This window comes from Chinchilla lanigera, unplaced genomic scaffold, assembly GCF_000276665.1.
Source record: "Chinchilla lanigera isolate Chin_1 unplaced genomic scaffold, ChiLan1.0 scaffold00081, whole genome shotgun sequence".
NCBI lineage: Eukaryota > Metazoa > Chordata > Mammalia > Rodentia > Chinchillidae > Chinchilla > Chinchilla lanigera.
In genome coordinates, this window is record NW_004955482.1 from 5910230 (window position 1) to 5935827 (window position 25598).

Sequence of the window (25598 nt, forward strand, 5' to 3'; positions counted from 1 at the left end):
ATTTAATATTCACCAACGGCTTCCCATGTTTATGTGTTTATGGCCTGAGGCCTAGGCTCTTGTCTGGAGATGGGTAACGGACTCATAGTAAGTGAACCTCTGTGAGTCACTGGTCACCACTGAGGCAGTATTGGCCTGTGAAGCTGTGATGCCTCAGAGGACAAGATAGGGCCACAGCTGAGGATGTCTGGCTCCAACTCCAATTAACTACAAGGAGACTGTAGCTGCAGGCATCTCACTCCTGCGGTGAAGGCCTTCCTGGAGATAACAGAGTTCTCCCAAATTAACAGAAAGTATTACTTGGAGAAGTCCTTACGAGGATTCCCAAGTCCTGCCCAGATTCCTGCCATTTTCTTCAGTCTTCCCCTCCTTTTTTTTTTTTTTTTTTTAGTTTTTTTTAGTTTTTTTTAGTTTTTCTCCAGTACCGGGAACCAAACTCACGACCTTGCGCTTGCCAGGCAGGCGCTTTTGCCGCTGAGCTAAATCCCCAGCCCCCAGTCTTCCCCTCCTTTGTTTGAAAACCTAATAAACACCCGCTGCCGGGGAAGTCTTGGTCTTAACCCAGAGAGTCCTGAATTCTGTGAGAGGGTTGAACCCTCCGGGAGCCCTACAATCATTCCGACTGTCTCATCTGTTTAAGGCTTCGCCGTCCAGTCTTTGGGAGATTGCGGGCCTGCTCAGCCGCCAATGCCTGGCCCTGGCAGAGGGGCTGTGGTGGTGCCCACCCGCAGAGCAGCACGGCCAAGCCCACCGCGCCCCTTTGCAGCACTCTGATTCGGAAGCCAAAGCGGGCGGCCCTCCCAGCCCTGGGAAAAGCATCTCCGAGCGAACGCTGAGGCCTCCAACAAAGCGGCGTTTGTCCAGCACGACAGCATTTGCTCTCTGAAATGCTTAAAAACACTCCTGTTCCCGGGGAGCGGCGCTCGCCAGGTCTGGCTTACAGTGACTGACCTGCCTTACTATGTCCCTGTGCCTTGGAGGAAACCAAAGAAGAGTGCTTTTGTTTACTATTAAAAATAGTTTTTATTGACTGAAACTGATCAGCTCTCTTAGAAGGGACACAGAGGCATTTTCTTTAAAAAAATTAAATTACAAGTTAAAATGGAGGTGTTTTGTTCTTTAATATAAAAACCCATACGAAGCTCGATCTCCCGGAGCCTGTCCCCGAGAGCAGGGCGGACAAGGCCCAAAGCCCCGAGGCCGCGGCCGCGGCTGGGCACAACAGGGCGCAGCAGGGCGCAGGGCTCCCGGCGAGGGCGGCCGATGCCGCAGTTGGGGGTCTCCAGGCCGGGCAGCAGCCCCCTCGGCCCTCGGCGTCAGATGCCGCCGGGAAGGCGCACAGGCCTCACGCTGCGTCCACCTCGCTGCGGGCACCAGTCTCTGGGGAGGAGAACGAAGGCCGTCACAGCCGCGTCCCAGACGCTGACGGCCCCTCCGCCCGTGAGGCCGAGCTCCTGCGGCCCAAGGGTGCGCGCGGCTCTGCAGAGGGCAGCGGAGAGGGCCGGGGCACGGGGCTCTCGGGCTCACCCCGAAGACCTCAGCCAGGGCTGCGCTCTGCTGACTTCGATCCTGAAGAAGCTGCACAAGAAATGGGGTCCGACCGAAGGCAACCAGACCGAGGAAGTGCCCACGGCCGCGCACTCTGGACAAGCTCCAACCCCGCCTAAGCGCTTCTTGGCGGGGAGGCGGCTGGGTGACTGTTAAAGCCGGTTCCCTGGACTCACTCCCTCAGATTTAAAATTCGGGGTACTAAGCCCAAGAGCCCTCTGACTGCATCTCTCTTGCAAGGAACTGACATTTTGCTCTGACTGCATCCGGAAGGTATGTACAGTACAAATAGGGCAAGCAAGGGGAAAGACTGCTGGTCAAACATGCGCGGCCCTGCCTCCACATTATCCATCTCCCCAGTTACTTATTAAGCACCGGCGGTGATGCAAGGATACAAGGCATGACAGGCGAAGGTGACTTACCCCGGACTTCTGTGAACACTGGACTGGACTTTGTTTTCTTCAGGGTCTGACCAAGGTGTTCTTCGGAGCTGACTCTTCTGAGATTTCTAAGTTCTAGAAAACAACTCCCAAATGAGTATCCGGGATAGAGAAAACAGAAAATACTTAAGACTATACACAAATATAACAGATATGCTTTTTTCCCCCGTACTGGGAACTGAACGCAAGGCTTTCACACTAAGCTGCATTCCTGTCCCTTTTTTTATTTTGAGACAGGGTTGGGGCTGGGGATTTAGCTCAGCGGCACAGCGCCTGCCTGGCAAGCGCAAGGCCGGAACCCAAATCCCCGAAACAGAAAACAAAACAAAACAAAACAAAAAAACAACAGACAGGGTGTCACTGGTTGTCCAGGCCGGCCTTAAACTTGCGATCCTCTTACCTCAGCCTCCCCAGTAGCTGGGATTACAAAACTGTGCCACCGCACCCAGCAGAAGGCCTTTCAGAGACCTTCAAGAATTAGTGAAGTAGAATGAGTAATTCCAAACTGTCATCCATCCGATGAAGACATATTGGTTCTCAATTCACATGCGGGGTTCCCTGTCCCACGGCACAGAAGGTTGCCCCACTGGCCGTAATCCCGTCCGGCTGCCCTGCCGTCAGCTAATGCCCAGCCGCCCGGGCGTCCTCAGCCCTAACGCAGCACAGACGGCCCTCGGCAGTGAGTCCGCAGCTCTGCGAGCTGCCGCATCAGCGCCTGAGCACTTGGCCAGACTTGTGGGGGGGTTGCGGGGGGCATGAAGTGAATCACAGTTGCCAGGGGCTGGGGAGACCGGAAATGGAGACTTACGATCTAACAGGCATGGGATCCCAGGCACACAAGACGGAAGAGCCACAGAGAGGACAGGGACAGGGGCTGCATGACGCAGGAGTGCATTTACTACCACTGCACGTCCACTTCAAAACTGGTGCAATGCAAATACTTTGGTTTACTCTGATGTGATAAAAACATGGAAACCAAAAAAGCCTCATGATTCTAAAAGGGATCTGCAGGCTTTACCTACCTGCTACACATAAAAAAAGATGAAGAACCCTGACAGACAGATGACACACGGTGTGGTAGAAAAATACAATGAATTTTTAATTTAATTTTTTGGGGGGGTTTTTTGGGGGGGGGGTCGAACTCAGGACCTGGCGCTTGCCAGGCAGAATTTTTAATATAAAAAATGTATTACAGAGCTGGGTGTGGTGGGGCATACCTATAATCCCAGTACTCAGGAGGCTGGGGCAGGAGGATCTCTGTGAGTTTGAGGCCAGCCTGGGCTACACAGTGAGAGGGACCCTGTCTCAAAAAAAAAAAAGTTATTACAGTGAAAGACACGTTGTCAGTAATCCCCCTCAAAATTGTCCTCCTCACTTCCACACACTTATCCCATCATTCCTGCAACTTTCTGAAGCAGCTCTGCGAGTCCTCTTTCAGGAGTGTCTTTATCCTGCTGTGGCTGCTCAATGTCCTGAACCGGCTCCAGACGTTTATCTTTCACGGTCATTCTGACTGTGGGAGGAGTGAGAAGGCGCAAGGGCCAGCCCCGGAGAATGCGACGGATGCGAACGTTGTAAGGCAGCCCTTCCTGTGGCTGCGCTCGGCAGGGCAGCAGCATGTGCTGCACTCTGACCACACCTCGTGATGACACTCGGGAAAGGGGGCCCCAGGGCTGCTTCACAAACTGGCAAGAAGGACAGTGAGTTTTTCGAAGCGAGCGGGAGGACTCTGGCAACGTGTCTCACTGTAAAACATTTTTAAAAATACATTCGCCGTTTGGGGATCACACCGCACAAGCCCTGCCGCCGGCCGTGCGCGGAGGGTGCCTCCGGAAGCCTCAGCCGGAGCACTGTTCGCACTCAGCCCTGTCGCCCCGGCTGGCCGGGGCTCCGCAGCTCCAGCCGTCTCGCCCTGGGGTGAGCTGCCCCCTGCACAGACTCGGCCTCCCTCACGCAGTCCCCTGCGCGCTCTGGGCAGCCTCCGCGCTCCGTGACGATGAAGCAGTGCTGTGATGAAGAGCTTGTGTTCGTGCCGAGGCAAGGAGGGGAGATCCTCAAAGCGACACTGCTTTGTTAAAGGACCAGGTCATCCGTGGCTGGAGAAAACCCTGCCAGTTCCCTGCCCAGAGACCTGAATCATCCTGGCCACCCGCATGGGGGGGGACATGGGTGATGTGGGTAAGGGACTGTTTCACAGAAAAGCCCCGAATGAACACACTGTCTTTAGCTACAAATGGTGGTGCCTTTGTGAGGCAGACAGAAAGCTCAGAACTTTATCCTGCTTCCTTCTGCAAAAATTAAGAATATTGAGCCAAGCATGGCGGCACATGCCTATAATCCCAGCACTTAGGAGGCTGAGACAGGAAGATCGCCATGAGTTCAAGGCCAGCCTGGACTACACAGCAAGACCCTGTCTCAAAAAAAAAATGTTTTTGCTTTGTTTTTCCATCTCTAGAATGAGTTAATCTACCAGAAAATATATTACATTTGCAGACAGTCTTTTTTTTAATTAAATGATCTTCTGATTCTAGCCATGGGCTGCTGAGCAGATTTACCCCTATTTCTCACCTGTCAAGTGAGAGGCTGGGTGGAATTAGTGATCTCTTCTGGGCCTCAGTAACTCAAAAAGTCCCTTAAGCCATGTTTTCACCCAGCGCAAATAGTGGTCACACTTTCAGTGCCCATGAGCTCGCGGCCGGCCTTTCTTCCGCACCTTCCCTGCCAGCTCCGCTGCGGTCGTTACCAAGCACCCCCCAGCAGACACCACTGATCACCAGCTGTGATGTGTGATGGAGACAAGTATGCAAACACACGCGTGCACTCACACACACACTCGCCACACATCCATAGACCGAGACCAGGGCTCTCCTCTTCACACGCTAGATTGCGGCTTGACGTGAAAGCCTGTCAGCCCGCTCGCCCTCACTGTACCAAGAGCTGAGCTCATCAGCAAGAGGCGAGAGTTACTCTGCTCCCTATTTTGGAGGTGCGGGCCCACGACTGCGGCCTGGAGGTGAGGAGGCACCACCGCAGAGCAGCGGGCTGCTCTCCCCACAGTAAGAGCAAGCGAAGCCCAGAAGCGGGCAGGGGTCCTGACGGTCCCCCAGGCCTCAGCCCTGCACTCTAGCCTCCTCCCGTGAGGCTCCTCCTGAAGGGCCCACCCCCAGAACCCCGGGGTGGTGCAGACCCAAGGACAGCCAGGCCTAGGGGAGAGGGACGGAAGGGCCCGAAGCCACAAATGATGGAGCCTACGGGCAGATGGGCCTGGAAGACGGTTCTGCGGGGCGCTCGGGGCCAAAGCACAACTGGGCTCCAACAGTATGATGTGTTCACAGACAACGTGAGCACACAGGAACTTCATGTCTAAGTCAAATTCTAGGCACAAGAAATGCGGGTGAACGCCCCAGTTGAACGGCGCCACTAGAAATACACAAGATCCCCCCAAGACCCCCACACCTGCTGAGACGATGGCATTCAAGCGCAGGTCTCTTCCAAGGTCAAGGGTCAGCTTCGCACAGCATCTGTGCACTTAGTAACGCTTAACGGATGTAAAACTGTCCTACTAGTTCGTTATATACAGTCCGCCAGGAAGTGTGTGCGCACTTCCGCAGCGGTCCGTACTGGTAAATGTCACGGCCGCCACTGTGAGCACCTCTTGTAGAGGCCAAAGGTAACCGACGTGACGCTTACGATGTCTCAGTGAATTCAGTATTGAAATACTCGTGCACGTTTCTCTTTCCCTGATGTATATTCTGTCTGTCTGAGACAAGCTCCTGAGGAAATGTGTGGTGCGGGGGGAAGCTGCAGCTCGGATTCCTGACTTCCCTCGGAGTTACGGTAACAGTGCAGCGTGGCGCTGTCTAAGGAGAGCCTGATGACCCGGGGGCATGGCCCGGAGTCCACAAGGGCTCAGCTGACAGGCAGCAAAGCCCAAGGAGCAGGCACCTTTTCAGCCAATGGCGCTGGGAGAACAGCCCTAACTGTTACTTCATCCTGCACACAAAGATTAAGTCTCAATGATCCACAGACCGCAATCTCAGTACAGCATGTGTCTACAACTTCTAGCAAGAGAAAGTAGTCACCACGCCAGAATAGACATCTTAGGACACAAAAAGCACCATTAAAAACAACCACAGCTGGATGTAGTGGCACACATCTACAATCCCAGGACTAGGGAGGCTGAGGCAGGAAGATCACAGTAAATTCAAAGCCAGCCTTGTTTTTTTTTTTTGAGACCCTGTCTTAAAAACAAAAACAAAACTGTTAGGTTCAACCTCATCAAAATTTAAAATTTTTGCCACGCATGGTGGCACATCCGGTAACCCCAGCACTCAGAAGGCTGAGGCAGAAAGATCCCAGGGAGATCAAAGCCAGCCTGAACTACATAGTAAGATTCTGTCTCAGAAAACCAGAAAGAAAAGAAAAAGTTAAAAATTTTTGTTCTTCAAAAGATACTTAAGAGCTAGGTGCCATGGTGCATGCCTATATCTCAGCATCTGAGAGGCTGAGGCAGAAGGATCACTGCAAGTTGGAGGCCAGCCTGGGCTACAAACTGAGGTTAACTGCATAGTGAAACATTGTCTCAAAAAGACAAAGAAAAAAAAAGGATGCTTAAGAAACTGAAAAGACAAACCACTTATGGGAAGAGCAGATTCACAGTGTATCTGACAAAGGACTTGCTTCCAGACTATAGAAAGAACTCCTACAACTCCATAATAACAAAGAAAACAACTCACTTTTAAAATAGGTAAGACTTCAATAGACACTCCATAAAAAAAGACAGTAAAAAAGTAGAAAAAAACCCACAAGAGCCAATAAATGCATAAAAAGATGCATATTATAAGTCAACAGGAGAAAAACACAAATTAAATTGCAAGGAGACACCATTTCGTATTTAAGAACAGTTAGAGTGAAACAGACCGGGAGAGCCCCGAGCTCCACACAGGAGAGGCCTTGGAGCGCCAGCCAGGAATGTTGTGCAGCTGGCAGGAGTGTGAAATGGCAGAGCCAACTCGAGACACAGCTTGGCACTTTATTAAGAGGTGAAACAAAGGCCTATTCTAGAACCAACAATTCTACTTCTTGGTTTTTACTCTGAAGAAATGAGATCATAGCTAGGCACAGTACACTCCCAGCACCGGGACGCTGAGGTAGAAGGACCCCAAGTTTGAGCCCAACCTGGCCAACTCACAACTTAGAGAGACCTCATCTCAAAATTTAAAAAACGTTAAAAGGTTGATGATGTAGCTATGAGTACAAGTAAAGCAAAAAAAGAAAATTTGTGGGTGTGGTTTTAAATTGTTGCGGTGGCACCTGGAATCCCAGCATTTAGGAGGTTGACACAGGAGGATCCAAGTTTAAGGCCAGCGTGGGCTACACACTGCAACCCTGTCTCAAAAAACGAAACAAACAAACAAAAAAGAAACAAAAAAGGTCTACTATTAAAATATTCGTATTCATTGGTAAGAGTCTTAACCTGGAAACAAGTCAAATGTCCCACCGACAGGCGAGTAAGGGATCTGTGGTACAGTCACATGGAATATTAACCTGCAATAAAAGGGAATGAGGCACTGGTACCCAACACATGAATGAGTCTCATTACCGTGTTAGAAGCAGCCAGATAAAGTGTGTACACCGTATGGCCACCTTTATCTGCAGGTCTGGAACAGGCAAAACTAGTCTCCTGATAAAAATCAGGTCAGTAATGGGCTGGGGTGGGGAGGGGAAAACACATTTCAAAGAGCATACGGGAAACTTCCCACGACAGAAACGCTCCGCATCTTGACTAAAATATTGGTTCGCGGGTGCGTACACCTGGGTCCAAACTTATTCAACCCATGTGATCTATACTAGCTTTTCAATAAAGCACCGGGACAGGCACTAAAGACATTCTTAATAAACGTCTTCATTTTGTTGTATTTAACTTATATTTCAGTAAGTTCCTTTCCTTTTTTGATTTCGCTGTGTTGGGGTTGTAACCCAAGGCCTTGCAACTGCTAAGCACTCTGCTGTAAGGTACATTCCTTGACAAGGTTTATTTTAGTAGAAAAATACTTCAGTGTTCTTCTAGAACTTTTTTTTTTTTTTTTTTTTGAGACAGGGACGGTCTTGATACGTAGTCCAGGGTGGCCTTGAACTCACTATGGACCCCAGGCTGGCCTCAAACTCACAGAGATCCTCCTGCCTCAGCCTCTGAGTCCTGGGATGACAGGCATGTGCCACCACGCCCAGCTTATAGAACTTTTCTCTTTATTTTGCTCTTCAGTCAGGGATACAGAATGCTCTTTCCTCAGTGGCTTTTTGTTTTGTTTTGCGGGGGGGATTTGGTTTGTTTTTTGTGTTGTTTTTTTTTTTTTGTATTAGGAATTGAACACAGGCCTTCACACTGAGCTATATTCCCAGTCTTCTTTGATTTTGCGACAGCGTCCCCAAGTCAGTAAGCTGCCCCGGCTGGCCTCAAACTTTCAGTCTTCCTGTCTCGGCCTCCCAGAGTACCAGGATTACAAGTTTGTGCCAACACCCACACGTCAGATACCCTTAACTACGCACACGGCACACCCACGCTCGGCACCTGGACTCCCACTGTACCAGTCGGAGCTGTTATTTAACCACCAGGACAACCGTCCCGACTTCGCGCACAGAGTTTTCACTCTTCACCTCGAGGCTGTAAAATCTCACCGTTGCTCCTGAAATGTTACCGTGCTCAGAGCGAGCCAGACAGCGCGCACGTGAAGCGCTCCCTGAGAGGACGCTCCCTGAGAGGACGCTCCCTGAGAGGACGCTCCCTGAGAGGACGGCGGGTCTAGAAAACGACTACCCCACGGTGTCGGACGAGGTCATGCACCTAACCACCACCACTAATGGACGCTGAGTCACTCGGTGAGCTTCCGGGATCCTGACAGCATTAACTCTCAGGCCGCAGCTGCCTCGTGCGCCCATGCAGCAGATCCCTGGGACAGGCAGACACCAGGGCTCCTGACAGGGCAGGACGCGGGCGGAGAGCACCTCCAACCGCACAGGAGCCAAAACAAAGCGAATGGACCCCAGCCCCAGACTGAGCAGGAGCCCGACCGGGCTGCTAGGTGCACGTCAGTCTGTAGGAATGGGGCGGAGCAAGGGTTACCACAAGGGTAGACCTGGCCAGGCCCTCCAGGAGAATGACCCAATCCTTCGCTCACAAACGAACGCAATTAAAAACATAACAGGTCGGGGTACAGCTCCACCGAGGAGCACTGCCCAGCAACTGGGAGGTCCTGGGTTCAATCCTCAGCCCCCAAAACAAATCGAAAAGATGGAGCACAACGAAGAGGGAGAGAGAGGAAGGAGGGAAGGAGAGGAAAGCAGACGAAAGGAACAAAAAACAGTGAGGAGAGGGACTTTAAGGGAGATATGCAAAGCATGGCTCTGAGCGACCATGTGGATAGTGTGTGTGTGTGTGTGTGTGTGAACCCAGGAGTGCTCTACCCCTGAGCTACATCCCCAGCCCTTCATTTGAGACAGAGTCTCACTACACTGGCCAGGCTGAGCTCAAGCTTGTGATCTTCCTGCCTCAGCCTCCTGAGTAGCCAGGATTACAGGTGTGTGCCACTGTATCCATCTATTATAGTTTTTTAAAAGTCTATATCTGATGTAGATAATCTATGAAATATTTATGAGTGAAATGATATGATGCCTCAGATTTGCTCTACCATAACTCAAAAGAAGACATGTATGGACAGGGGATGTGGAACAAAAATGACAGGAACGTGATGACTGTTGAAGGCCAGTGTATTATTTTTCCTACTTTTGTGTATATTTGAAATTTTGTATTAAAAAATTTTTTTTAATACAAGGTTTCACTTTCTAGTTCAGGCTAGCCTTAAACTCACTATGGAGCCCAAGCTGCCCTTGAACTTGCAGCAATCCTCCTGCCTCAGCCTCCCCAGTGCTGGGATTACAGGATCGAGCCACCATGGCCGACTTTGAATTTACAATTTGAAAAAAACTTTTTTTCTTCTAAATCCTCAAGTTTGAGCTGCGGGTATAATTCAGTGGTAGAGTGCATGCATGAGCTCCTGGTGTCATAGACAGCTAAGTTAGGTAGGAATATTGTAGGTCAGACAGGGCTGGACCCTGAGTGATCAGTGCATAAGACAGCTCTGGCGGAGGCGCACTCACTGAAGGGGCTTCAGGAAAAAGAGGGAGGACTACATCCACCCACTCCCCGTGGGACGGACAGCAGTGACTGATATTCCAGACAGACATCTGCACCTTAGCTGGGGGACAAACCTCCTTAGCTCACCCCTCCCAGGAAAGCCCCTGTCTGCCCGGCGCTTGCCGGGGCGGGACTTGTTTCCCCACTTGAGCCCCGCTTCATCACCATCACCCAGGTGCCTACACTCGCTGCAAACTTCTTGGTTCACTGTAGTTTTGTCCCACCTCACACTCACCCTCCAACTTCCCACTGGATCCATATTACCTAGGCAACTGTACTTGTGATCTCATTGACTGATGATGTTCTGTCCCACTGTAAGCCCGCCTCCCCTCTGGCTTTGCTCTATAAAACACCCTTGAGAAGCACAGTTCTTGAAGAACCTATCTTCCAGGCCCCTTTCTGTCCCTCTCAGAGGGAAGCTTTCTTTCTCTCAATAAATTCATCCTACTCTTAACCTCCGTTGTTCCTAGAATTCATTCCTCGCTTTTAGAGAATACGAACTTGACGTTTCGGACATCTAGCAGGTTGGGAGTTTCTTTCCCCTATATCAGTAGGTTCCAGCCTAAACTGCAAGAAGAAAGAACAAAAAGCTCCATGGGAATTTCTATTCCTGCGGCTCAGGCCAAGAGGCAGAGCAGCTCGCTGTAGAAACGGTGAGCTGCGTGTGGCGCCGTCTCCCATGGATCAGGCCGGCCGGCCGGCCCTCCGGGAGAGCAGGAGGAAACCAGCGGAAAGGCGGCCACGGAGCCGCACCTGCCCCCTGCCCCGCACCCAGAGGGGACACGCACGCTTCTGGTGCCGCTGCCGCGGTCCTGGCCGCCGAGGGGCAGCAGCGTGCTCAGCTCCAGGTTGGTGACCATCTGCCGGGACTCGGCCAGCAGCCGCTGCAGCTTGCTCGTGGGTGAGAAGTCGTCCTGGGGAGAGAGCGCGCTTTAAGCACCCAGGAAACCCAGAAGCAGCTTGAAGTGACTTTCAAGCGCTTGCAGACTGGCGGCCACAATGTCAACTACTGCCGGCCGTGGTGGCACTGGCCTGTGAGCCCGGCACTCGGGAGGCTGAGGCAGGAGGATCACTGGGAGTTTGAGGCCAGCCTATGCTACAAAGTGATTTCTAGGTCAGTCTGAACTGTACAGCAAAACACTGTCTCAAAAAAAGAGACCAAAAAAAAAAAAGTTAACTACCTGTTACCAGTTGACTTGGACTACTATAAGCGAAGCAGGATGTCAAATACTAGAATAGCTAGATTCTGGAAGAGCCAAATTCCATTTCTTTCTTTCTTTCTTTCTTGGCTAAATTCCTTTTATTTCTTAGAAACTTCTCAAATCATGTAGCTTAACTGAACTTACTCCCATTGAGTAGCATTCATTTGACAAAAGAATTCGAGGCTTTGTTTGGCTTTCCCACACAAGCACTTCAAGCCATAAGGAGCAGGTCATCGGAACGTGAAAGAGCTGCAAGTCTTTAGAGTACATGGATGCGTGCTTGAGTTTATTCTTGTTCATTTTCAAGTTCGGGGGTTTGACCCCCAGTACCACAAATAAATAAAGTGAATTAGTGAAGAAAAACATACAAACAACATCATGCAATGTTTCTGAATTACTTTTTTGGGGAGGTGGATGCTGAGGACTGAACCCAGGGCCTGCACACTGAGTTGCAGTCCTACCCAACTATTTCTTTTTTTTGGTACCGGAAATTGAACTCAGGACCTTGCAACTGCCAGGCAGCACTGTGCCATTGAGTTACATCCCTAGTCCCCACCCTACATTTTTTTTTCTTTTTAAGACAGGGTCTCGCTACACAGTTCAGCCTGGCCTTGAGCTCACTTTGTAGCCCATGCTGGTCTTGAACTCACAACAATCCTCCTGCCTCAGCCTCCCAAGTGCTGGGATTACAGGTGTGTACCACCATGCTAGTGCCCACCCTACTTTTCAAAGTTTTATTTTGAGGATCTTGCTGAACTGCCCAGGCTGGGCTGGAATTTGCAGTCCGTATTGCCGGAATTACAGGCATGGGCTGCGGTGCCTGGCTTTATGTGTGTGTACTTTTACGCAGTAAAAGCATAAAAACAAGATTGCAAGCAGCTTCTACACGGGGCTGACCTGGCAGAGCCCGGCTGGAGACAGCAGCAGGTAGGACGCGCACACTGCCTGCCACAGCTTATTTCTTTAACCAGACAGGAAACCAAATATGCTACAACGTGCAGCTGTTGAATCTGGATGTAGGTGCACAGCGGCAGTGTGGACTGTCTTCTTTTTCTTCTTGTGATGTTTAAAATACGTATTGGGCTGGGGATCTAGCTCAGTGGCACCATGCCTGCCTGTCAACCATGAGGTTGTGAGTTCAATTCCCAGTACCAAAAATAAAAAATAAGCTGGTTGTGGTGGTGCATGTCTGTAATCCCAGCACTCGGGAGGCTGAGGCAGGAGGACCATTGAGTTCGAGGCCAGTCTGGGCTACAAAGTGAGCTCAAGGCCAGCCTGAACTGCACTGCAAGACCCTGTCTCAAAAAGACAAAAACAAAACAAAAAAAAACCTCCATTTTTATGTCACTAGCTTCTTTTGTTTGTAGGGTGGTTTTTTTGTTTTTGAGATAAGGTCTCACTATGCAACCCCGACTGGCCTCGAACTCTCAGCAGTCCTCCAGCCTCAGCCTCCAGAGTGCTGGGCTCACAGGCGTGCGCCACCACACCCAGCTGTGGTTATGTCACTGGAAAGGGCTTGCTCCAAGGACTCTTAGGACAACCACGAGAGCTACAGGCTGCTGTTTGCAGTCACTGGATAAAATATTTATTAATTAAAAATAAACGTATCAGTGACCTGGCAGGCCTAATGGGCATCCTGCCTAAAGCTGACTGATGGCATATTTAGAAAAGAAAGAAAGCCAGAGTCTTGGACTTCAGTTAATCAAATAATCCAGAGAAGAGAACGCTGACCCACAGCCCCAGCCTGCTACGCAGCCAGAGCTATAGAAATAACTGAGCTGCGCAGATTGGGCTGGGATTTCCCACGAGAAGCCCACGAGATGGGTCTTTTCTGCCCCCGATCAGAGGTTCTCAAGTGTAAGTGTGCACCAGCTGTTGCCGAGGGGTGCTGCAGCGCGTGCCCTGGCTCCCCCCGCTGCTGCCCTAGCCGTTCCCAGGCCGGCTGCGGTGCCCGGCCCAGAGGACACGTTTTGAGAAGAGCCGCTGCTCTTAATAATGCTGTCTGCCTTCTCTTGCCTTCCTTCAGGCTCTGCGGGTAAAAAACCAAAATTTTTTGAAGAATTAAATTTGTTGAATCAAAGTTTATTTCTCCTATTCATCCTTTGAAGGCAGATGGTAAGCCCACCTTTAGAAAGGAGGAAAAGGGTTCTTCACTTAGGCAGCCCTTCAGTGAAGGAGAAGTACCCAACCCTGCTGTAGTTCCTTTACAGGAAAGATGCTGGCAGAAGCTACACAGACCCAAGAGTTGCAGCGCTCTCTCTCATTAGCAGAACGGAGGTTTAAATTTGTGATCCTGGTATCTTGGTAACTCATACATGTTAGGTGTTGTCCTATAAAATGAAACCCTATTTATTTATTTATTAGGTTTTGAGACGGGTCTCACATGTAGTTTAGGCAGGACTTGAACTCACTATGTAGCCCAGGTTGGCCTGGAACTCATGGGGATTCTCCTGCCTCAGCTTCCCAAGTGCTGGGATTACAGGCGTGCGCCCCCTTCCTGGCTGGAACCTTACGTATTATACACACATCACTGTGCGTATCTCTGCAGTGAGGTATCTGTGAGTGAGGTCATCAGCGTGTCACCTGTCTCCCCGGAGACTTTGCTGTTGCCAGGGTGTGCATTTACACAAGCTGCTGGGTGGTAATCTCTGGCGCACTTTCTGTACTGCCTCTCGTTTTCTTTGTATAGGTTCTAGGGACTCAACCCAGGGCCTTTCACTGGGCTATGTCTCTATTCCTTTTTTGTTTTTTATTTTGAGATAGGGTTTTTCTAAATTGCTAACTTGCCCAGGCCAGGCCTGAACTTGCGATTGTCCTTCTCCCAGAGTACTGGGGTATAGCTTTGCACCACCACACTGTCTTCTTGTCTTTTTTACCTTTTTAAAAAATTTTGAGATAAGATCTCACTAAATTTCCCACTCTGGCCTCAAACCTGTCAGCCTTCTGCCTCAGTCTCCCAAGTAGCTGGGATTATAGATATGTGCTGTTGGGTTTATTTATATTACTATTCTGTTTTCTTTTTTGGGGACAGGATATGTAGCCCAGGCTGGCCTCAAACTCTCAAACTCTCTCAATCCTCCCGCCTCAGCCTCCCCAAGTGCTGGGATTATAGGTATGCAACACCACATCCAGTTTGTTGGTTTTTAAAAAAAAATATCAAATTGCTCCCCAGAAAAGCCATGCAGATTCTCTAGAGAAAAAAGAAGACTGCACAAAAAGAACCTTAAAAAATCCTATCATTTAAAAAAACTAAGGAATGGCCAAAATTAAACTATAGTTCTCCGGAACACATTTGAGGCAGAAGTTTTACTTGAATAAGCTGGGACATTAAGAAAATACAAACCTTTTCGCTGGCCAGTGCTGCATCTTTGTTGATTAACAAACTTGTGGGTGAGCTCTTTTCATCAGGAGAGGCCTCTGTCTCATCTTCCCTCGCTGTGCACTTTGCCAAACAATGGGACCGTTGGATGGCAGTCAGCTCACTGTGAAGTGAAACCAGACAGAGGGGAATCTCAGAGCGGAGCGGGGTCGTGGGCATCACTTTGCCGTACTTCCGGAAGGCTGCTGGTGACGTGCAGAGGCTCAGGCTGGAGCAGGACGGTACAAAGTGGAGGCTATAAACGAATGCACACCTTTTGCAACTGAGAAGGGGGCAGGATGGGGGCCTTTCCTCCTCCACAAAGCACAGAGGATGCGGGTGGAGTGCAGGGGCACAGTACTCGCTTCCTTAGCAGGTTCAAGGTCTTGGTTTAATCTGGGTACCAAGGAAGAGAGACAGACAGACAGGAAGTCGGACAGAAAGCTGTGAACATGAGGTTTGGGGTTTGTGAGGCTGATGCTTGTCAACGGCTGTGTAAAGCCCTCTCGGGAAAGAGGCAGGCACGGCCGTGGCTCTGTAACTCCCACGGGAAGGGCAGGACCGTGGCTTCTCTTCCACCTGCCCAGCAGAAGGGGCACAAATGTGAGTATTTTACTGAGGTTCTCAAGTGGATACATGGGCTGGGGATTTAGCTCCGTGGCACAAGCACCTGCCTGGCAAGTGGGAGGTCCTGAGTTCAATTCCCAGTACCAAAAAAAAAAAAGTGGATCCACCAGTTTGTATAATCATAGAAAAACACTGTTATCATCTCCACTGAGTCACGTATCTGTCATGCGATGCCTGGGCATGCGCCTCCACTGGTACAACAAGCCGCCACTTCAGGAACTAAGTGACGAGGTGAAAGGGCCTTGATTTTTTTTTTGGAGATAGGGTCTCACTCTGCAGTTCAGGCTGCCTTGAATTCATTTTGTAGCCCAGGCTGGCCTGAAACTCTTGACGACCCTCCTGCCTCAGCCTCTGAGTGCTGGGATTACAGGTGTGTGCCACCATACCTGGCTAAAGGCCTTCAGAGACAACTCTGAACGTAAACCTGAATTTATTTCATATATTAAATTTAAATATATCTACTACACTTTTTTTTTCCACTACATTTTCAAAACCATTCAATGCAAGTTTTCCCCTTAACATGCGAATGTTCTTTTTTAGTACTGACAGATAGGCCTTTGTGCCCTGCTGATACTTGGAGAGAAAAAAAGATCTTTAAAAGCCAAATGTGGGGCTGGGGATTCAGCTCAGAGGCACAGTGCCTGCCTGGCAAGCTCAAGGTCATGAGTTTGATTCCCGGTACCGGAAAAAAACCAAAACCAAAAAAAAGCCAAATGTGGCTAAGCCAGGTGTGGTGAGACACACCTGTAATTCCAGCACCCTGGGATGCTGAGGCAGGAGGCTCAAAAATTCTAGCCCAGCCCAGCCCAATTTAGTGATTTAGCAAGACTCTATCCCAAAGTTAAAAAAAAAAAAAAAAGGCTAGGGATGTGGCTCAGTGCAAAGGACTTCTGTTCATCCCTCGGTACTGCAAAGAAACAAATACTCATACAGGTGACTAATGACACTTAGTGTGATACCCAGTTTCTTAAATGTTGCAGCAGGCAGAGTATCTGTATAATTTTTAAATGGCTCAAACTTCTAAGAGGCCAGAGAACATTCCAAATAATCAGAGCAGGAGAAATGTTAGTCATGAAATCTGATGAACTGCAGTGCAGTGATGAAAATAACCTCTCAATACAGAAACGTTATCCATTTCAGACTGAAGAGCTTTGCTTTACTTAACAACAGGAGACCTTATAGCTTCACTCGACCACAAGACTCAGCACTTCTAACCCTAAGACGAGCTCGGATGATTCGGCACATGCGAATATCTAACCCATTTTCTCGTCTAGGAAAACCAGTAGCTGGGCACGGTAGTACACGCCTGTAATCCCAGCATTCTGCAGGCTGAGACAAGAGGATCGCCAAGAGTTCAAGGCCAACCTCTGCTGAAGGCCAGCCTGGGTTTAAGGCTTCCTGGCCAGCATGGACTGCACAGTGAGACCCTGTATCAAAAAACCGAAAAAAAGAAAAAAAAGAAAAAAGGAAGCGGTCCTCAGTGCGTGCTCCTCACTGCATTCCCGCACACCCTTCCCCCACCGGTCCGCGCGGGGTGGAGAGAACAGGCGCATCCTGCACACCATTTGTGTTTGCAAACGACGCCCTCGGCGTCACAGGGCCAGGAAGTGGCTCCGCGGCCTCCGCACTTCTGCGCCCTGGCACGAGAGCTCCGGGACTTAGACATGGCAACGTTACTAACCTCGCCAAGGAGTTACAGTCTCCTCCGCCGACGCTCCCGGAACACGTGCATACAGTTTTCTGGAGAACGAGTCTTTGCGTTTTGGAAGGCTTGAAAATGTTTATCCACTCCGCATCCGACATGTGGCCGGGGGCCTCGACAACCAGGTTACTCGGGTGGCAGCACGCGGGGTCACACACGTCACTGTCCTCCGGGCAGCCTTCGCTTTTCAGGCAGCACCGGATGTCAGGCCTTGCCAGGGGCTCGCGAGCGTCCCCGTCCCGCTTTTCCGCTTGTCTGTGGGCGAAGGCGCCGGCCAGGCCCGGGCAGACGTCGCCTGCGCGCCAGGGCTTCTCTGCCGGCGGCGCGCACGCTGCCGAGGGCTCGGCCTCTGCGCGCTGGAACGCGGCTCCGTTATCCTTCGGGGATTTTGCGTGGGCCGTGCACGATGCAATTTTGCTTTCAGGTTCAATCGAGATTTTCCCACCCAGAGGCCAAGACTTCTGTTTCTCCGTGAAGTCTTTGGTGAACAGAGACGAGAGAGTAATTACACTTTTTTCCCCGAGCGCGGTACTGATCTGTAGTCTCTTCTCTTTGCAAACATCGCAAGGGCTCTTCTCTGACCGATTGTGCTGAGCCAGCAAGGCCTCGAAGTTGTCCTTAAGCGGTGACTTCTCTCCCTTAATGCCAACTTTTGGATGGCTGTTTTCAAGGTCTGATAAACACATGTCTCCGCTACAGTGGCATTACGAAAAACCAGAGTTATAAGGCAGACTTTCTACCGCCACTTACTCCTATCTCCCCAAGCCTGGGTCTAGAGCTAACAGCACTGTGACCCCGCATCCTGCTTCTCAGAGCCCAGTTCCAGACCCCGCTCCAGCAGTCTCTTCCGACCCCAGGCTGTGTCACCTCCCCATCCCTACTGTGTCCTTACTACCCAAGTGACAAAAAAAAAAAAAGAAAAGAAAAGAAAAAAGAGAAAAAGAAAAATCAAGACTATTATGCAAGGCCGGGGATGAAGCTCAGTGGCAGAAGCACCTGCCTGGCAGGCATCAAGGTCCTGAGTTCAATTCCCCATACCAAAAAAAAAAGGAATACTATATAAATATGATGAAACATTTTAACACACCTTCCTCTAAGCTTTCTGTATTGTCTTTTTGAGACAGAGTGTCATTATGCAGTTCAGGCTGGCCTTAAGCTCACTTACGTAGCTCAGGTTGGCTTCCCAGGCTGGCCTCGAACTCATCTTGATCCTCCTGCCTCAGCCTCAAGAGTGCTGGGATAAGGTTTTGGTTTCTTTTTAATGTCACACAGATTCAGGTATCCTGACCGCCATCATTCTGCCCCTCAGAAACACAGCTCCTTCCTTCCATAGTGACATAAACCATGATGCACTTAAGGAGTGAGCCCGACCCACCCAGTACCTGCCATGGCAGGAAGTTCAAGTGGAAAAAGGGCCAACATGTCAGGGTTTGGCTAAGAGAATCCTAAGCAGCTGTGGTGTGATGGTGGCAGCAGCAGTGGGACACAGAGCAACAGGGCGACAACCCTCAGCAGCCTCAGAAGCAGAGTCCGGCAGCTCTGGCCTCCTGGGCCCTTCCTCAGAAGCCGGCTCTGCTGTGCAGCTCCGCTGTCCAGGGAGGAGCACCGGGGGCGTGGACCCGGCCGGAACCTGGTGGTCCCCCAGCCGCGGGCGGCTTTCCCCACCTCACTCCCTTCGGACTCAGTGTAACGTTTTGGAAATGCAGACTAAATGTTCCGTGGGGCAGTTACATGCCTGTTTGATTTAATTTTACAGAAGCTCACTGAACTTCCACACTACTGGTTTCTGTGAGGGAAGATCTCTCCGGCTAACGAGGCAAACAGAGTTGGGCACGGGGGTACAGCCTGGAATCCCAGCACTCTGCGAAGCTGAGGCAGGAGGACTGTGAGTTCTAGCACAGTCTCAACCACGTAGCAATTTGGTGAGACCCTGTCTCAGAACTAGATGCATGGGTAAGTGCATGGGTAAGAAGGGCCAGGGTGCAGCTCAGGGCCAAGGCCCTGGGTTTAATCCCTGCTAGAGGGGCAGGTATTTCAAGGACTAGGGAAACAGGAAAATCAGGCTAAGGGCAGAGGTCATCCTGAGAGCTCAGCTCCTGCTGCAGTCACTGGCGCTGCTCTTCGGGATTATTTCTTTGAGGCAGGCACCGCGTCCCATTCATCTCCATATTCCCGAGCCCTAGCCTCGCACCTAAACGCTGTGCAGAAATAGTGCAGGAAGGAGGCCTGGCTCATCTCCGCACTTCCTGCGCTAGCTCAAGCCTCCTACCCAACACACACGTCAGGTCTAAGGACTTTACTCTTTACCAAGCGGCTAAATTAGGGGCACACCTAAAACTCTCAGACCAGGTCTTTCTGCTGTCTAGGAGTATAATGCTTTAGCTTATATATATTTACTTCCCTATATGAGGAACTACAGTAGTCCCCAGCCTGTGGAAACCACCAAGTAAATACAAATCTAATGGTAAAATCAAACACAAAATCATATTCATCGCATCTGCTAAGATTACCTGGATTCCAGGGTCTTTGATTCTTCCATCTTTGAGTCATATATCTGTATAAATTGCTGAGAATTTTCCACATTGAAATTAAGAAACTGCAGATCACTCTGTTGTTTTACATAAATCTGCCACAGACATTGATAAATCAATATTAAATGTAATAACACAGTAAACTGAACCACAACTTGGCACTTTTAAAACCTAAAACAGTCCAGGAAGCTGCTACACAAAAGCTACACATGCTGTACTAAGATCCGGTGCAGCTCATTTCCTAACTCTTAATTACCACAGGCAACACCCTCCCTGCTACGCTAATGTCACGCCTCGTGTAGTCAGGGCTGCAGAGGCGCCCTGAGCCAGACCGACAGGCGCACAGCTTTCTCATCTGCGCCCGAACACTCCTGCTGTCCCGGAAGGACGGCTTAACGCGCACCTGTCTCAGGTTGTGGAGCTCCGAGTTTGTACGCTCTTGCTTTGACTTGGCAATGTCCAGTAACTCATCTTTCCTCTTCTCTCTTTCTACTATTTGAGAACAAAAAGTATTTCACAGTTTTATCAGCCGTATCCATGTAAACCTCTCCACTTCAAACAACTGAACAGGTGACGCTGTTTTTGTTGTTCTTGAACTTAAAATTGCAGGATGGCTGACAAGGAAGAGCTTCATTTGGGATTCTGACTAGACCCGTCAGGAAATGGGAGAGCCTCACAATGTAGTTGATACTAGGTCAAAAATGGATTTTAAAAAAATTTTAAAGGGCTGGGGATGTAGCTCAATGCAAAGGCCCTGGGTTTGATCCATGGTACTGATAAAAGAAAGTGCCTGCACTGGTATATAATCATGCCCAAGAGAGCCTGAGAGCAAGTACACAGAAGTGTTAAGAAGTTATTTTTAAAGCCGGGCGTGGTGGCCCACACCTGTAACCCCAGCACTTGGGAGGCTGAGGCAGGGGGATCATTGCAAGTTCGAGACCAGCCTGGGCTACAAAGTGAATTCAAGGCCAGCCTGAGCTCAGCAAGACCCTGTCTCAAAAAGACCAAAAGAAAAAAAAAAAAACGAAGTTGTTTTTAGGGACTGAGGCATAGCTCCCTCAGCAAGCATGAGGCCAGCACGCCCAGCAGCGGCACCAACACCACCATAAGAAAGAACCTACCAAAAGAAAAGAATTGGGGCCGCGGATGTAGCTCAGCGGCACAGCGCCTGCCTGGCAAGGGCAAGGTCCTCAGTTTGATTCCCGGCACCAAAACAAAATAAAAACAAAAAAGAAGTTTACAAAAGGAAAGAATCTAAGGGACTGTACCAGAGCATATATTAATGTTATACTGAAGGGGAAGTCATTTGACTTACACTGTACCCAGCATAGATACTTGTTTTGAATACAGTGTAACCCCTAAACAAAAAAGCCAACATTTTATTTATTTACATTTTGGTACTGAGGAATGAACCCAGGGCCCTTCACACTGAACTATATTCCCAGTCCATGCTCCTCTTTTTTCTGGGTTTTTTTTTTGTTTTGTTTTTTGTTTTTTGTTTTTTTGGGGTTTTTTTGAGACAGGGTCTCAATACATAGTTCAGGCTGGCCTTGAACTTACTGTATAGGCCAGACTGGCCTCAAACTCCCAGCAACCCTCCTGCCTCAGCCTCCCGAGTCCTGGGATTACAGAGGTGCACCACCAGGCCTGGCTCATGCTCCTCTTTTTTCAGTTTTGAGATAGGGTCTCACTATGTCACTATGCTCAGGCTGAGCTCAAACTTGTGATCCTCCTGCCTCAGCCTCCCAGAGTGCTGGGGTTGCAGGTGTGCAAAGCCACACTCTGCCAAGCCAACAATTTCAGGGGGATTTGAAATGTATTTGAATTTTGCCTTCATCTCTGATTTTAGAATGAAGCTGCGTGAGGCAACTCCTCTGTGCACACCACCGCTCCCGGATTCCAGGGTTCCTCTCCACAAGCAGAGAGCTGAGCGTGCGGTCTGCCGTGTGCACAGCTGGGCCCTGAGAGCTCACAGCGCAGAGCGCAGTGGAAAGGGCGCCAAGGTCCGAGTCTGCCGGGCATCTGCCTTTTACTGGATGAGGGGCTGGGACAAGGCCCAGTGGGAGGAGCCCTCATTATAGCGCTGCCACAGAAACCCTCCCCTGTGCAACCTCCTCAGGAGCACCGTGTACAAACAAGCAAAGCGTTCCAGCAAGCCTGTGTGAAGAGCTGCATCTTCAACATAAGGAGAAAGTTTTGAATTTAAAAATAAAATAGCCAGGTGTGGTGGCACACACCTATAATCCCAGCACTTGGGAGGCTGAGGCAGGAGGATCATTGTGAGTTTGAGACCAGCCTGGGCTACAAAGTGAGCTCAAGATCAGCCTGGATGCATAGAGAAACCCTGTCTCAAAAAGACACCCCCCAAAAAAGGTAAAATTTCAAGACATCTTCTAACTTCAAATAAAATGTGTTAACTTTTAACCATAGCACCTGAGAATGTACTATCATGTTAAGCCTTTTTCTTTTCTTTTTTACTTAATTCACTCATAATTAAAACATACACAGCCGGGCACAGTGGCACATGCCTGGAATTCCAACACTTGGGAGGCTGAAGAGGATGATGAATTCAAGGCCACCCTGGGCTACACAGGGAGTTCCAGGCCAGCTTGGACTACAGAGTGAGACCCTGTCTCAAAAACAAAACAAAACCAGCTTAACAAATGCCTTTCAAAATTATTTGACCTAGTTATATAGAGTAGGGTGTATGGGTTTAAACAGAAAAGAGACCTGGCCGGATGTGGGGGAAACACCTGTCCTAGCCCCTTGGGAAGACAGTTTGAGCCCAGGAGTTGGAGGCATCTCAGGTAAGACCTCTTCTCAGAAAATAAAAAATAAAAGAGCTCTGTGGGCCTGTGAGGCTCTCAGCATTAGCAGAGTTCCTGGCACACAAATGCTGATGCCAAGATCAAATTCATCTGCAGAGCTACAAACATGGCATTGTAGGGACAGGCTTCATAACCCACGCAGCGTCACCGGGACACAGCGACCCTAGAAGCAGTGGAGCGCTGCCCTCTAGTGGTAGAAAACTGCATTCTTCCCCAGTCTGTAAAGGCATGAAAATGAAGAATGGTTTTGTATCTGCAAATCATAAATGTAATACTGTGTTTCGCCCTTTAATTTGAGAGTACTTACTCTCTTCCTACAAGGAGGGTGATTTAGTACAGCTTTAAATTCTGTGCCTGGTTCCTCACCAATCCCTCAAAAGGAGGTTTATTAGCCAGATGTGGTGGTGCACGCTGTAATCCCAGCATTTGGGAGGCTGAGGCAGGAGGATTGTTGCAAGTTTGAGACCAGCCTGGGCTACAAAGTGAGCTCAAGGCCAGCCTGAACTGCGTAGAGAGACCCTGGCTCAAACAGAAAAAAGAAAGAAAGAAAGAAAGAAAAGAAAAAAAAAAACTATTTGCAGAGAGGTATATTTCTTTTCGCTGGTCACACAATGTCGGAGGAGACTGGGGTTACGAACATAATTACTCGATCACTTAAGCTAAGAATTTTTACCGGTGAAGACCAATTCATCATGCAGACAGCTCTTCTCCTGCTTGAGGCGGATGATCTCTTCCCTCTGGTCATTGTTTTCTGTCGTCTTTTCATTCAGGTCCTCTTCACACACAGAGGGGAGAAAGGCCTCAGATGAGCACTGGTTTCCTTAGAGAACCCTGGCCGGCCCACACCGAGGGGACCCTCAGAGCCCGCCCGGGTCTGCGCCCACACCTGGCTGGAGCCCGGGCCCGACGCTGTCCTGGCTCTGGCCTGCCTCTCCACTGAGGCACAGGGGACACGGGAGACCTTAGGAGGAAAAGCTGCTCCTACTTCTCCGTGAGGAGCCCTCCACCGTACTCCGGGGCACCCCGGACTCGCCAGCAGGCCCTGGCGCTGCCCTGGCTCCCGTCTGCCCGCTCTGTGCGCAGCGTCGGTGGTACAAGCAGAGGCATGTTTGGGTTTTGTCCTCTGTTCCCAGCAAAGGGCTTCTGCTGCTCATGGACTTTCCTGAGTGACAGGGGTGTCTCTTCACCAGGGCCCCTCTGGATCACAGCAGAGTTGATGTGAATGAGGTGACTCCGGGTGGAGCCCTGGGCAGCCTCAGGAGGGGCTGGTCACCAATGAGACCGGCTTGCAGCAGGAGGGTGGGCTGGAGCCTGAGCTCTGCACAAGGTCCTGGCCCGAGGCGCTGGCCTGGGGAAGGCCTGGGGCGTCTGCGGGCACCGCAGAGGTCACAGGCTCTGTGCTGAAAGCCCCTCCCCCGTCTGTGCTTTTTTTTTTTTTTTCCAGTACTGGGAATCGAACTCACAACCTCGTGCTTGCCAGGCAGGCGCTATGCCGCTGAGCTAGATCCCCTGCCCCCCCCCATCTGTGCTTTTGAGTAGTACCCTTGATAAAATCCAGCAAAAGGAGGGGCAGGCTAAGAAACAGGCCCCCTGAATTGGGGAGCCATCCCAGAAACGCTGGAACCTGAAGTGGCTGTCGAACCCCTGACTGACAGCTGGCTGAGCAGAAGTACAGATGACACCCGGGCTTGTGATGGGCTGTGAAGTAGGGACAGTCTCCAGGCCGAGCCCTTCACCCCAGGCGCTCCAAAACTAACTCGAGCAGGTGCTACCGGATCTAACTGGATGTCCGGTACACATCACATGGCTGGTATCGAGAAACCCAGCTTGTCCCGAGCCCCAGGGCTTCTGCACTTGCTGCCTGCTGCCCGGAAGGTCCCTGGCTGGGCCCTTCCATGGCCAGTGCTGCCCACAGTCCAGTTGTGGCTCCAGTTTTTCACGCTGGCCTTTCCAGGTCACCAGACTAAACGAGCCTGTCTCCCTTGCTCTCAGTCCCACTCGCCTTTACTCTGCTTTCCTTCTTTAAACATGCGTTTAATAAATATGGAGCTTTATAAAATACTCATATATATTGACACACCCAGCTTCCTTCTACTCCAGGATCCCACCCAGGCAGCACACAGATCCAGGAAGCAGGATACCACAGCATGGCCCAGCGTGGCTCTAGCAGCCGCTGATCCAGACAGGAGGGGACAGAGCCTGTCCCCACTCCACGGACCCAGGACATGACTCCAGTGCCAGCTGAAGCTGCACATGCTACTGACCATGGGTCAGGGATCTTAGGATCATGAGTTCAGAATGGAGTCTTTTCAACTACGTCAGCCAAGACAAAATTTCAGAATTTCAGAATTTTTTAGTTGGGAGAGGTGTAAAAGGCCCTCTAGCTCAGGATGCAGGCACCCCCTCCACGCCAATTCCTGGCTTGCAGATGCCCAGGAAGAGTAAGCCGCTGGCTCACGCAGCGAGCCACCCTGAACAGGCTAAGGACATCACCCCTGGTCTGTGGTTTTGTCACTGCCTCTAAGGGGGCTCACTCCACAGCAGAGCTGGTCCTGTAGTCTAGCGCAATAGCCATTTACAAAAGATGAAAACTCACTTTAACCAGGGAAGGTGGTGTAGGCCTGAAATCTCAGCACTATGATCACAAGTTTGAGCCTAGCCTGTCTCAAAGTTAAAAATAAAGACAAGGGCTGAGAATGCAGCTCAGTCTGATGCTGCGTGTACAGATTTAAGACTAAAATGGTAGCCGCAGTGCAACTGCTTACCCTGCTGCTCCCAGCATCCTTCCCCCTGCAGAAATGCCGGGAAAAGTGGGCCTAGCCCCACGCGTTGTCAGTGGACGTTCACATCACTCCCACCTATACCCACACCTGCACAGACAGCATGGCGGGCAGCAGTGCACCCCAAGGCGTCTGCCATACCTTGCTTTCATTTACTGCAAAACTTCAAGAAGCATGCAAGCAGAAGGGAGTGAATCATGGCGTGACTGTGAGAAGGAAAATGGAAAGAACCCAAAGGGAATTTGCAGAATGAGGCATGCACCCCGAGGGCGACCGTGGCAGGGGCAGTTCCTGGTCCCTCCCCGCACAGCGCGCACAGGATCTCCCGCCCCCACCATCTGTTTGGATTCGGCTGCACGGTTAACATCAGCCACCAGGAGACAGAGGT

At 50.4% G+C, this 25598-nt stretch overlaps 1 protein-coding gene across 7 annotated transcripts in view; it reads right to left on the reverse strand.

Moving 5' to 3' along the window:
* Positions 1 to 1003: 1003 nt before the first annotated feature.
* The window catches only part of Ccdc62 (coiled-coil domain containing 62), a 36946-nt gene continuing 12351 nt past the window's right edge, over positions 1004 to 25598 (reverse strand). For 4 of the 7 annotated variants that reach the window (XM_005403069.2, XM_005403067.2, XM_005403072.2 and 1 more), the window contains 8 exons: positions 23104 to 23205; positions 20006 to 20094; positions 19582 to 19697; positions 17051 to 17764; positions 14728 to 14866; positions 10971 to 11096; positions 1971 to 2063; positions 1004 to 1380 (listed from right to left, as the gene is read on the reverse strand). In XM_005403069.2, the coding sequence (XP_005403126.1) occupies positions 2010 to 2063; positions 10971 to 11096; positions 14728 to 14866; positions 17051 to 17764; positions 19582 to 19697; positions 20006 to 20094; positions 23104 to 23205 (1340 nt within the window). In that variant the 3' untranslated portion in view covers positions 1004 to 1380; positions 1971 to 2009. The remainder of the gene's footprint in view (positions 1381 to 1970; positions 2064 to 10970; positions 11097 to 14727; positions 14867 to 17050; positions 17765 to 19581; positions 19698 to 20005; positions 20095 to 23103; positions 23206 to 25598) is intronic. The other 3 variants (XM_005403068.2, XM_005403070.2, XM_005403071.2) reach the window with 3 other exon arrangements.